This window comes from Melopsittacus undulatus, chromosome 9 (genome assembly GCF_012275295.1).
Source record: "Melopsittacus undulatus isolate bMelUnd1 chromosome 9, bMelUnd1.mat.Z, whole genome shotgun sequence".
NCBI classification, from domain to species: domain Eukaryota; kingdom Metazoa; phylum Chordata; class Aves; order Psittaciformes; family Psittaculidae; genus Melopsittacus; species Melopsittacus undulatus.
In genome coordinates, this window is record NC_047535.1 from 2,957,311 (window position 1) to 2,970,000 (window position 12,690).

Here is a 12,690-nt window from a genome sequence, read left to right on the forward strand (position 1 = left end):
AATGGCGGCCGCGTCCCTCCCCGCCCACCAACCAATCACCGCCCCGGCGCGGGGGCACGTGACTCTTGCCTCGGTAGCGATGGCGCCGCGACCGCTTTACTTCCGCCTCGGTAGCAATGGCGCCTGCCTCCGCCCTTCCCTGTCGTCACGTGTCCGGCGCGGGAGCAGCACCCGGAAGTGGCCACCGGAGGCGTGAGCCCCCGCTTGGACGCGGCGGGGAGCAGGAGGAGGAGAGCGGCGGCTCCGGGTCCTGCCGAGCCGGTAAGGGGGTGCCGTTGTGGGGTAGGCCTGTCCTGATTGTGTGGGCCTCGGACAGGGCTCTGGGGGTACCGAGAGCCCCGGGGTGGGGAGCACTGGGGGCTGTCGGGCTTCGGTACAGCATCAGTCATGGACAAGGCTGGGCCCCAGGGGCCGGGGCACTCTGAGGAGGTCTCAGGCCGGGGAGGAGGGGGGTATCGCGACCCATGAGGGGGCCTGGGTTGGAGGCGGGGAGGGGGACTCTGGACTCGGCCCCGCAGGGAACCCAATGCTCTGCACTGCAGGTTCGTGTTCTTGGAGGGGTTCTGAAGGGAAGGGGTTGCCTCAGCCTGTGCCTTGGCTGGGGATACCGAGTGGGGTTTGCCCCTACAAATCTGGGTGAGCCCGCTGTGTCGGGGTATGAGGCTGGGTTTGGTGGGCACCCTGGGGCTGGGTTAGCGGTGACAGCACTGAGAGAGAGGGGAAGGTGCTGCTGCCGTGTCCCAGTTATCCATAGCTCCGCTTCCCCATTGTCTGCGTTTGGTGTTCATAAAGCACCCGTAGCCCTCGTGTTTCCCCTGCATCTCCTGGTGCTTGCCTGCAGCTCCCGCCAGCTCTCAGTGCTGGTGTTGCTGATTCAGGTCTCTTGGCCCAAAGGAGTGGGAGCTGCGTGGCCAATGCAGTGGGAGGGCAGCTGGGCGATGGCCCTGGTGCACACAGACACAGCACGGGGAGAGGAGTGAGTGCCTGCTCATCTAATCCACCCTGACAGGGGGTTAGTCTCTAGTGGCACAACCAAAGTCTTTCTACATCAATAACAAATGGAACATGTCACAGTGTAGTGGGGATAACTCACAAGGAGAATGTTATCAAGTGCTCTGAATGCATCCATCAGTAATTCTTCCTTTAGAGAAATTGTTTTTAAGAGGTTAGAGGTCATCAGATTGCTTGGTTTTATTGCAGATGGAACTTGGGTCTTCAGAGGCTGCATCATGAGCAGTGTCAGGGTCTTTCTGATTTGAGTTGCCTTCAGTGGCTGATTCCCTGTTTTGAGTTCATGGTTCAGATTTTCTGTGGCTGGAAGAGCTCATGGTTGTTGTTGGCGTGAGCATTCAGTTTGTGGCAAACTTAATGTGGTGTTTCTGTGCCAAGGGAAAACAGAATCACTAACAGGACATCAACTTCAGCAACAGTTCTATATAATCAATGAAAAAACTGTTTACTCTTGCTATAAAAGAGGGGCAGTCCTCAAGAACGGTGATCACAGATGTGCCTGTGCAAGAATCAGCCAATGGTTTGCTTCCATGAGCACTAACAGGGGAGATGGGAAGCTCAAAATCTATGTTTCAGGTGGCCTCTTGCTGTGGTGTGAGCATAGCCTGAGAGGATGAAGTCCATCTGCATCATGCCCTTTCCTTACCTAGTCTAGTGACAGGCAGCTTCCAGTTGATTCCAATTGAAATGCCAGCCCACAAGGATTAGCTTAACAATGCTGGAAGACTGTGGTGATGGAAAAAGAGAGGTGATTGCAGCAGCAAGAGTTTGCCAGCCCTTTATGGCAAACAACCACTAGCAGAAGGCCTCCCTTTCCTGTGCCTCTATATTCATGCAGTGCCTAGCAGCGTGAGGCCCTGCCTGTGACTTGTGCTTCTTGGCCCTGCTGTAATATAATGCTCAAAGAGAACATGTTGTTTTAAGGCATTTGCTGATAATTTATTTCTGCCCTAATTTTGTCTGAGCAGCTTGTTGAGAGCTCCTTGAGGTGTAGTTATGGAAAGGAATTGGTCTGGACTCCACTTCCCTTCCTGTAATAACCAGCTGTCCTCCTTAGTCCGTAACACATGTTTGTGCCTTCTCTGCAGGCTGTTGGAATAGGTATTTTTTACCTCTGCTGTAATTATACCTGCTGCCAGACTGGCAAAGAACAAAACTGTTGACAGAAGCACCAAAACAAAGCCACACAAAACTGAAACAAGGGTACTTCAAACCCTTGTGGGACATGAGAGGTGTATCACGTGCGCTATATGTGTTTCAACATTTAGAAAGTGCTTTCCCTTTAAAGTTCATGTTTTCTCTGCTTGGCAAAGGGCAAATGAAGGCTGAACGATGATGAAATAGTTAAGTAACTGTTAACCCAATCAGCTGGTTGAGCCTGTGCACCAACAGCTTTCCTGTGGGGAGCAATGGAGTGATTCACAGAACATACCAAGGTCTTATTTTAAGGAAGAATTTGGAAACAAAACCGATTGATTTGTACTTGGCAACTGTTAAGTAGCAAGAGCAAAAGTTTCTTTGTTTTATTATGCCCAGTGCTGTGTGTGAAAGCATGAAAATAATCTCTTGAGGCAGTTGGCTTTCAGGATAAAGCCATTGAGTCTGCAGGCTTGGGAACTGTTTGATACCATCTCTTGTATAAATGGAAGCTAATGGCCCCTCACTGCCTTAAAAGAAGTTAAATCTTGAAGTATTTATTACTAATTTATGGACTATTATAAGACACTCATTAGGTCTGCTAGGACATTCTGACTTCAGGAAGTGAATTAGTGGCATTCCTCTGTGGACCCATGTCTCAGTCTATTTGTTCTGTGTTAACTGGTGTGCTTCAAAGTTATCTTCATTGGTAACTCCTGACCAGAGTCAGCTTCTGCATGGGTAGAATTAAAGCTTCAGGGCTTGCTTGTAAGTTAAGCCTCAGATCAGCTGGGACCCCCTTGGGTCAGTTACATTGAGATGGAAGAATGTGGTCTGAATGCTTAGGCAGTGGGTTCATGAAATAGCTTAATTCTGTTGTGTGAACTGCTGAGTGAGCTGTATAAGTATTTATTAAACATAAATTTGGAGTGCTTCATCAATTAAAGCCAAGTCAAAAACATGTTTTAGGTTTTTAAGCCACTCTATCCTGCAACACAGCTGTCCTCTACAGCTGTCACAAAAGCATCATCACAATCAGGCTGGTACATTCAGGCAGTCAGGTGGCTGCCTCTTGGGAGAATTACATGGTTTGAGATGAACACCGCAGATAAGTAAACTTGGTGTGGGTTAGAGGCAGTACAAGCAACTGATCAGAGCAAACTCACCCTGCACATGCTTTCTGTACGTGGCACAGCTTTTGAGTGCTGCCTCTCGTAAAGCTGTTGGATCGATTTACTGATTTCTAATGTCTCTCTCTCTTTCAGGCTGACCTAATCTGAGCGTTTCCTAAACATCATGGGAGAGATTAAGGTCTCTCCTGATTACAACTGGTTCAGAAGCACAGTCCCTCTTAAAAAGGTGTGTACAGCTGCCATGGTCTTGTGGTGAAATGTCTCCTCTTGCTGTAGTGGGTGAGACTGGTTAATGCAGAACAGCTGTGGCTGTGCTGGTGACCTGGTTTATCTCCTGAAGTGTTGTCCCACGTGTCGTGTGAGTGCATGAAAGCATGCCCTACACTTTCACATGCTTCTGGAAAGTCACTTCTGCACATGGTGGTGGGGAGCAGAGGCTCACAGTTGTGAGCCACAGCAGCAGTACCCAGCATCCTGATCCCAGCCATGCCCAAGGAGGAGATCTGAGGAACTGGGGTGTGCTGGGATGATGTGAAGGGCCTCTCATGGAGCACCAGGGCAAGGCAGCTGACCCAGCCACCACACAGCCATGCTGCCAGAGCCACCTCTGCTCTTCCTACACATTGTTCCTGGAAGTGGAAATGTGTCTGAACCATGGTGGGAAATACCATGTGGTTTCTTTAGATCCTGCCAAACTGAAGGACAGTCTTACCTTTACACAGCAACCTACTGCTCCTGCCAGCACAGTCATTGAGAGGCAGTGACCTGTGTAGCTTGGGGGTGTCCTATAGTTTGTTTTTGGGCTCAACTGACCTCCAGCTGGTTCAGTTGCCCAATCTGGATGGCTGTGTGGGCTGTGAGAACATGAGGATGGTGCTGGCAGCAGAGGCAAGAGCAGCATTACCTGTTTCAATAGCAAGTTGGTTGCAGGTGGGCTGCACAAAAAAGGGACTGTGTCCCAGACCTAAAGAACAATCCTTACATGTGCTCAGCATGATTTCCACTGAGTGGTGTGTAGCTTTCTCTAAGAAACTACCTTTATGGAGGGGCTATAGGATCTTCTGTTCGGGGTTTCTCATTCATTTTTGCCAGTTTGTGTCTTGTGTAAGTGAGAAAGATGTATTGCTGTGACTGTGCATGCTCTCCAGGCTCTGGCTGTCCAGCTTCTTTCTGTTTCTGCCCCGTTCCAGATCTCCAGATCTTCTGCCCAGTTCCAGATCTCCTGGGTCTGCTTGTGCCATGCTGTCCCCTTCAGGCAATGGCTCAGCAAACCCAGGGGACAGTATTCCATTGGAAAGACATGTGGATGCTCTGAGGCACTGCTTTCTGGGATGCAGTCTGGTAAATGAAAGGTGCTGGAGGCTGTGGTTACAGCAAAACAGGCTCCTGCTGCTATGGGGACTGTGACACTGCAGCTCACTGCCAGGGGTTGCTGCCTTCAGCTGCTGCTGGGGTTTCATAAATGGGGACATGCGTAAACTGAAGCTGCTGCTGACCTTCAGATGGGAATACCCTACCCTCCCGAGTGGTTCAGTCTAATGATGACACAGGGATGTGTGCAGGGTATAAAGAAGGTAGAAATGATCAAAGTAGGCCTGTTTTTTTTTGAGAGAGAAGGGGAAACAAAGCACAACTCGAAGATGTAGTTGATCTCTAAAGCAGTCTTTAGGAATATTTATCCACCCCCTGAAATACAGGCAGAGCAGAGGAAGGGATGACCATCATTACTGCTGGTGAGCGCATGTTACTGCTGTCAGATCAACATAAGGAAGCAGAGCTGGAGCAGATTGTTTGAGAACAGGCTGAGATGTTCCTCCTGACAGGAGCAGGAAATGCACAGCTCCATCACCCTTCCGGCTCTTCTCAGATATAGGAAGTGCAGCACAGAAAATAACAGTTTTAATCCGAGTTTTTAGCTTTGCCTTTGAGCCACTATTTGCATATGCTGCTCCTGTCTTAGATAAGTCCTTCAGCAAGGGGCACTCAAGCAGGAAGCTCTGCCCCTTGTTTTGATGCAGAGCAGATTTTACCCTTTATGCAAACTGTAGGTGATGCTGGTTGATCAGCCAAACCCAGAAGGCTGTGACCTCCCAGCTCAGCAGTTACTGCACAGTGCTTGGCCTAGCTTGGGATCTGGAGTGAAATCACACAGTATGTGGCCAGAAATCCAATCAAACCGGTGTTGAAACCCATTGATTCATTGTCTGGGCTCGAGGAAAGAAACATCTCTGAGGCTCAGCTCTCTGGACATGAACTAACTTTGTGATTCCAAGGAGTGTTCCTAAAGGTAAATGTTGCAGTAGCCACCCATGGGTGATCAGATCCAACATTACTGATGGGTTGACAGCTGGAGCTCTGGACTTGTGTGCAAAGAGCTGTTTTGGGGGTGGAAGGGCTTTTGTATGAGGTTTATTTTTGAATGGTCTGGAAGCTGTGCAGTCTTGCTGTTTTCCATAGAGACTTCACAAAACAATATCATGTGATGTCTCACATGCTCCCAGAGCCTGAAATACCAGCTTCAATACAAGCAGATTGTTAGTCAAGCAAATCAGCTTTGTGATATGCTGTTCTCTGATTCCCTGAGAAGCTTAACTGCTGGGATGGAAAAGCAAATCATGCTTGTGTGTTACTGTTCAAAAAGCTGTAACATCTTGATGCAGAGGAGGTGAATTCCCACTGTGTGACACAGGCTTGTGCTTGTTGGTCTGGTTTGAGCTGCACACTTTGGCTGGGTTGTGGAGTGTTGAGAGAGCATCCTGCAAGACGCTCCTGAAAGAGCCCTGTAAGAACAAGTCAGGCTCCAGCACTGCTGGAAAAGGAGACTTTTACCTAATTCTGGTACTTATAAGGATACTAATTGTGCCTGAGATGGGCACTGTGTGAGGAACTGCCCATTAAGCTTGCATGTGAATACTCTGCTTCAGCCAGCCACGTGTCCTGAGCACTACAGATGCTCCCAAGGTGCTGCCAGATGATGGAAGCATTTTTCTTTCCAGGTCAGCTTTGCAGTGCTGCTCTGGGAGCTGTGTGCATCTGTGTCTGGCAGCTGGCTGTAACTGCTTCAGATCAATAACTTGTGGTGTTACTGCTTAATTCAGTAGGCTCGTGTGTATCCAGATCTGTAATGCCCAGTGAATGCAAACATCAGTGGTTGCTTAAAAAGCAGCCCCTGAGGCAGTGCTGGCTCTGCCAGCCCATGGCTGTTGCTCTCCACACCTTGAACTGACCTCCTGGGTCTCTCCTGGGCTGTGGCACAGTGGCTCCTTTCCCATTCCTTTCCCAAGGCACCGTGTTCATTATCCAGCTGACGTCAAGACACACATTTGGTTTGGCAATGCATGGCCACAGCTCTGCTCCAGCTGTATCTGCACAAACCTTGTTGTGCCAGTTAGTAAACAGCCTTGGAGAAGAAAGCTGTAAGAGCAAAAGATGGTCTCGTTCAAAGGGGTCTTGAGGATTATAACATTTACTGCATGGCACAGATTTTGTGGAAGCAATTCTGGAAGTTGGCTAAAGCCTCATGGCTCTGGTGTGTTTCTTCTCCCCTCCACGTGCCTCTCTCTTTCCAGATCATAGTAGACGATGACGACAGCAAAGTCTGGTCGCTGTACGATGCGGGGCCTCGGAGCATTCGCTGCCCGCTCATATTCCTCCCTCCTGTAAGTGGAACTGCAGATGTGTTTTTCCAGCAGATTTTGGCACTGACTGGATGGGGCTACAGAGTTATCGCTGTGAGTATTCCCAGTGCTGTGTCAAAGTGAATGTACTTGTGCTGAGAGGCTGGATAATGAAGGCGAACTTAGTTTGGATTAAGGGAATCTACAAAAACCACGATGCTGAGTTGCACTCCAGAGTGTGCAGCAGATCCAGGCTGAAATCTGCTGTATGTCCACATCAGCACTTAACCAAAGCCTTGTGCATACATGTTATTAATTTCAGTATGTTTTTCCCCTCATGTGCCCTGGACACCAGTTGTCTTTGCCTCCAGCTGGATCTTTGTTAGCCACAAGGCAAAGACATGGGTTAGTTCAGGGTTTCCATGTTTTCCTTAGGGATGGTGGTTCTTGGCCTGCTTGCTAAGTCACTCCTTAAAATCCCAACAGCTCTTTTGTGGCTTGTCAGCTCCTGAGCAGGACTGAGATGATTGATTTGAACAACAGCTTTTCTGCTAAAGAGCTTCAGGAGCTCTCTAACAGCAGCTCACAGTTCCTGTGCCTGCCAGCTTCACGTGCCACAAAAGCACTGAAGAATCATTTCAGCCTCTCCTCCCTGATTACAGAATGGAGCAATGCTGCACATTCCCCAACAAAGTCACCCTGTGGTACCTTGTCATGTATTGTAGTGCAAGCAAAGGGAAGGTGTTCACACCCTTGGGATGGAGGGACCTGGCTGAAGAGCTTGAGCCTCATGCTACAGGCGAGGCAGGTTGAGACTTGGTGTGGCTTTCGAGGAGGCAGCTGACAGGTACTGATCTGAGATGGCTTTCTCTAACTGTGTGTTACTTTAGTTGCAGTATCCGGTGTACTGGGATCACCTGGAGTTCTGTGATGGGTTCAGAAAACTGCTGGACCACCTTCAGCTGGATAAAGTGAGTGCTCAGGGGTGGGGAAATGGATGTGGAGTTGCAATAAACACCTAACGTTTGAGAGTCTCAGTTAAGAGCAGGCATATAACACATGAGACCAAAACGTAGCCTAGAAATAAAGAGGCTGTGCTGGAATTTTACATTTGGAACTGGTTTATCTTTGAAGGTGAGTGCCCTTGAAAATTGCTGTACTTGGCCTAAATTCAGCTGCTGTTCCAGGCCTGTTAAGTTGTATTGGGTTACTTTAGGTTTCTGTGTGATCCTGTGGAAGTTCCCCTTCTGAGCTCACATAGTGCAGGATGCCACGACAAAGTGTCTTGGGTTGGGGAACAGCTATTGAAGCCAGAGTGAAATGTTCCTTTTTGTTTTTTCTTAAGCTTGATGAGCACACAGACATTGGGCCTGTGGTCTGGAAACATTTCCTTCTTTCAATCTTGGTCACATTTCTGTCATGCAGAGACCCAGAAGTTGAATAGAAGAGGGATTCTTTAACAAAGTGGGTCATGAGGACTGGGTAAAACTACAGTGGCTTATTTTTGCAATGAAACCTTGTGCTTAGAGGTCACGTATTTCACAAGTGATCTGTTTGATTTTGGTTCTTTTCCTTGCACCAGGTTCACCTCTTTGGAGCATCTCTGGGAGGCTTTTTGGCTCAAAAGTTTGCTGAATACACACACAAATCTCCCAGAGTTCAGTCTCTGATCCTGTGTAATTCCTTTAGTGACACTTCTATCTTCAATCAGACCTGGACAGCAAACAGGTAAGCAAAGCTGGGATAAGCAGTCAGATTCGTGGCATTAACCTGGGATGAAGTGTCCTGCTGCTCTGGTTGGACATGTGTCTAACCTGTTTCCAGCCTGGTGAGGGAGGTGTGGGGTGGAATACTTGTGAGTTTTGAAGCCACAGCATAAGGAGAATGGAAATGTTCACAATCGGGAGTGTGGAATCTGACAGACGAGTCATTCTGTGATCCTCTGTGGGTGTGTGGTCAGATTTAACTGCCTGTTTTCTAGCAAAACCACTCAGAGTGAGGAAAGTGTTATTCACCATGTTTAAAATCCACTTTTGCAATGGAAGACCAACAGCTTCCCAGAGCAGTTCAAGCACCTCGCTGCCAGGTTTTCCTTCTCCGTGTTCTTGAAGCTTCTTCAGGATTTCATTTGCAGTTAGAGCACAAAGTCTGTGCTAGGAAAGGGAGGAGTGACAACAAAGCATGTCACTGTTTGGGTCCTCAGTGCTTTAAACCTGTTACGTCTTGTTTCTGTTTCAGCTTCTGGTTGATGCCTGCTTTTATGCTGAAAAAAATTGTCCTTGGGAATTTTGCGTCTGGTCCCCTGGATCCTGAGATGGCCGATGGGATCGATTTCATGGTGGACAGGGTAGGTACCTGTACTCTCATGCTGGGATGTCCGTCTCGGTAGAAGATTTGCTTAGCAGGAGGTTGTGGTTATTTCTGCTGCTTTCTTCATTTACTTACCCAGGAGGGAGGAGGAAGGGGTGGATTTTGGGCAGGTGATGAATGTCACAGCCCCAGCACTTAACCTGATGCTGCAGTCATCTGCCTTTACGGTTCTGTTTATGGAGATCAGAAGAGAGGAAGTTAAACTGAGGTGGCAGAGGAGAAGGTGATGGGCTATGTCTGTAGGTCATGCTCTGGAGGCAGGAGCAACTAATGGAACATACTTTAAGCATGTCTTGTGCAGAGTAATACTAAGCTGGAACTATGATCTTTAACTGTTTCCCTGTAAAACTAACTTCTCTTTGGCTCTGTTGTTAATACTGCATTCACTTACTGCAGTGAAATATGGTGTTAATCAGTGTTTCTCTCTACTGCAAGCTGGAGAGCCTGGGCCAGAGCGAGCTTGCCTCAAGACTTACCCTCAACTGCCAGAACTCCTATGTAGAACCTCATAAAATTCGGGACATCCCTGTAACCATCATGGATGTAAGTTAATCTCAGTGTTATTCTTTTGTGTGTTTTTCTTAAACACTGTTTCCTCCCCTCCAGGTGGGGTCTGGATATTCTGTTAGCAACTTAGTAAGTATTGGCAGCACATAACTTCATATTTAGTCAAGTCTGGGTAACACCAGGACTCTTCTGTGTCAAATTATGAACTGTTCTGTGCCATAACACAACCTTTATGTTTATGTATCACAGCATTTGCTTTCTGATGTGTTCCCTTTGTTTTCTGTTTCATTAACGCTGTTCCAGAGGGAAGCTGAGAATTGCTTCCGGGAGCAGCATATATCCAGTCTGACTTGATAATCAAAATCTGGGATTCAGACCTAACTGCTGTGACTTTGTTATGCAGGTGTTTGACCAAAGCGCACTTTCGACTGAAGCAAAAGAAGAAATGTATAAACTTTATCCTAACGCCAGAAGAGCTCATCTCAAAACAGGAGGCAACTTCCCCTATCTCTGCAGGAGTGCTGAGGTCAACCTGTATATTCAAGTGAGTGTCTGCATTCAAACCGGATCTGCTGCTGTGCACAGCAATAGGAAGCGTCTTTCCTATCCTGTTTTTTCCCCCTTGGCTTGTCTGAGCTCTGCTCCCAAATGGCTGATACAGAATGCAGGGATGGAAGTAGTCACATTCATGGGGGACTGACGTTGGGGGTTCACCTCTTGCCCATTTTCTCTGTCCTCTTGTACTCAAAAGCCATAACTTCATCCTCACAATAATTACTCAGGAGAAATGTGGGTTTTTTTGACCAAAACCTTGTGCTTCTTCACTTGTTTCAGCACTATTTTGTGTTCAACAGATCCATTTACTGCAATTCCATGGTACCCGATACGCAGCCATCGATCCCTCCATGGTCAGTGCAGAAGAGCTGGAAGTCCAGAAGATCAGCCTTCACTCCAGCAATGAACAAGAGCAGTAGGTCTTGGAGCACTGGTGAAAAATGAGGAAATGGTTCCGTGGTCTTCCTGTGTATGAGCAACTGTTCCCACTCTGCCCTTTCCCTTGTGTTAGCCGATTATCACTGTGTGACTCCAGCAGGATCAGTCAGTGATCTGCCTGTGGACAGTAACCTCCAGCAGTACAATGGGATAGAGCTGTGTAACTTTTAGTCTTTGAATTCAAGGAAGCATCTTTGAAGACTACAGTTTTAAAAACAAAAGACACTTTTTGCTACCAAAGTCCTCACTATCGTGTTCTTCAGCAGAACAGGATTTCTTTTTATACTCTTCACTCAGCTGTATATATCGTCACATGCAGGTTGTGTACTTAGAAGCCACCATATATTTTTGTTGAATATTTGGTTTAAATGACAAGGTTGCCATCACTTATTTGCCTCGTATGCTGTGTTGTAAGTTAGTTTGTTTCTATTGGTAATAAAGCACTTGAATTTTTAACTTTCTTGCTGTTTAAAATATGGTTTTCAATAAATCTTCACTTTCAGTTAAGGGTCTCTTGTTGTGACTACAAGAGAACAGCTCTATAACTTATCCCGATCCTGGTTTGCCTCTACAGCCACCTCTAGGGATGAAGAACACCAGCACATTAAAGCTTGAATCCACCTCAGGCTTTAATGATAAGGTTGTGCTGGTTTAGCTCTAGGTAAGAATTATGTAGTGTTGTTTTAATAATGATTAACTAAGATGTAACTTGCAAATTTAAGGGTAAAACCTGGATTTATTGAATACAGACATTATTTCACCCTTGAAACACTGTAAAAAATAAATAGAAAGTATTACGTGATAAATAAGTATTTAAGGACTCTGTCCTTGTCAGAGGCTGTGTAGATAACCAATGATCATTCTTATCTTGCAGCTTGAAAAGTGTAACCGATGGATTAAGGAAGTTACGTGGTTGATTCATGAACAGTATGTAGAGGTTAATGTACAGCTATAAACAGTGTATGTTAATGATGTCTCCAATTTTCTGTTAAAGATCACAGCCCTTATGGTTCCAAAAGGACCAAGTGGGAGCCTTGACTCTTCCAAATTCCTGCCCTAACAAGGATATTCTGAACATACTAGGACACAAGGGACAGACACTTCCCAAAACAAGGTAAGTAAAGAACACTCCTGATAGCAAGGGCTGTGCTCTCAATAACTTACAAACAGACAATTAAAATTTATATACAAAAATGAGATGTAAACCAGTTACAGTAAACCAGCAGTTCCTGGTGCTCACAGTATGAGAAGCAAGGCTGGCAGCCCATAAAACTCTCCTTCCTCTGTAAAGAGGCATTTCAGACCATTGGCTTTGCTGATGCCTTCCCTGTTCTGGAGAGGGAAGCAACAGTGGTGCCAACTGTTGATGACAAGAAGCCCTTAAGTTGCAGCTGCCTCCTGATCAGCGACAGAACAGATGTTTCTCCTCTAGCTTGAGGACAAGTTGTTGAAGGAGCCGCTGGTGCCCTCCTGGTGCTACATGGCTACACACTTCCGTGGAGAGGCAGAGTCGGCGTTTGCTTTTTTCCGAATGCTTTCTGTAAAAGAGAGAAAGTTCTGCTGCACAGAAACCTGGAGAGGGGCTTTTTGTAAGGGCTTGTAGGGACGGGACAAGAGGGAATGGCTTTAACCTGTCACAGGGGAGATTTACAATACATGTTAGGAAGCTCTTCCCTGTGAGGGTGCCCAGAGAAGCTATGGCTGCCCCATCCCTGGCAGTGTTGAAGGCCAGGTTGGACACAGAGGCTTGGAGCAGCTGCTCCAGTGGAAGGGATCCCTGCCTGTGGCAGGGGTTGGAACTGGGTGAGTTTTAAGGTCCCTTCCAACCCAAACCATTCTATGAAAATACAAAGCTGTGTCAGGATGCATTAATAAAAGGTAGCAAGGGGGTGTGAACTTGTGTTTGTTTTTCCTCTGCATAT

At 47.1% G+C, this 12,690-nt stretch overlaps 2 protein-coding genes across 2 annotated transcripts in view; one reads left to right on the top strand and one right to left on the bottom strand.

The window, feature by feature from the left end:
* Positions 1-86: 86 nt before the first annotated feature.
* SPG21 (SPG21 abhydrolase domain containing, maspardin) lies at positions 87-11,270 on the top strand. The gene is made up of 9 exons (XM_005148783.3): positions 87-261; positions 3,414-3,507; positions 6,851-7,012; positions 7,789-7,869; positions 8,481-8,626; positions 9,137-9,245; positions 9,704-9,811; positions 10,179-10,319; positions 10,630-11,270. Exons 2-9 carry the CDS (start codon positions 3,445-3,447, stop codon positions 10,747-10,749), a joined length of 930 nt encoding a protein of 309 aa, XP_005148840.1. The 5' UTR covers positions 87-261; positions 3,414-3,444; the 3' UTR covers positions 10,750-11,270.
* A 930-nt stretch (positions 11,271-12,200) lies between these two features.
* ANKDD1A (ankyrin repeat and death domain containing 1A) overlaps positions 12,201-12,690 on the bottom strand; it is a 12,883-nt gene continuing 12,393 nt past the window's right edge. The window contains exon 15 of the mRNA XM_034066558.1: positions 12,201-12,306. Coding sequence (XP_033922449.1) covers positions 12,245-12,306 — 62 coding nt within the window. The 3' untranslated portion in view covers positions 12,201-12,244. The remainder of the gene's footprint in view (positions 12,307-12,690) is intronic.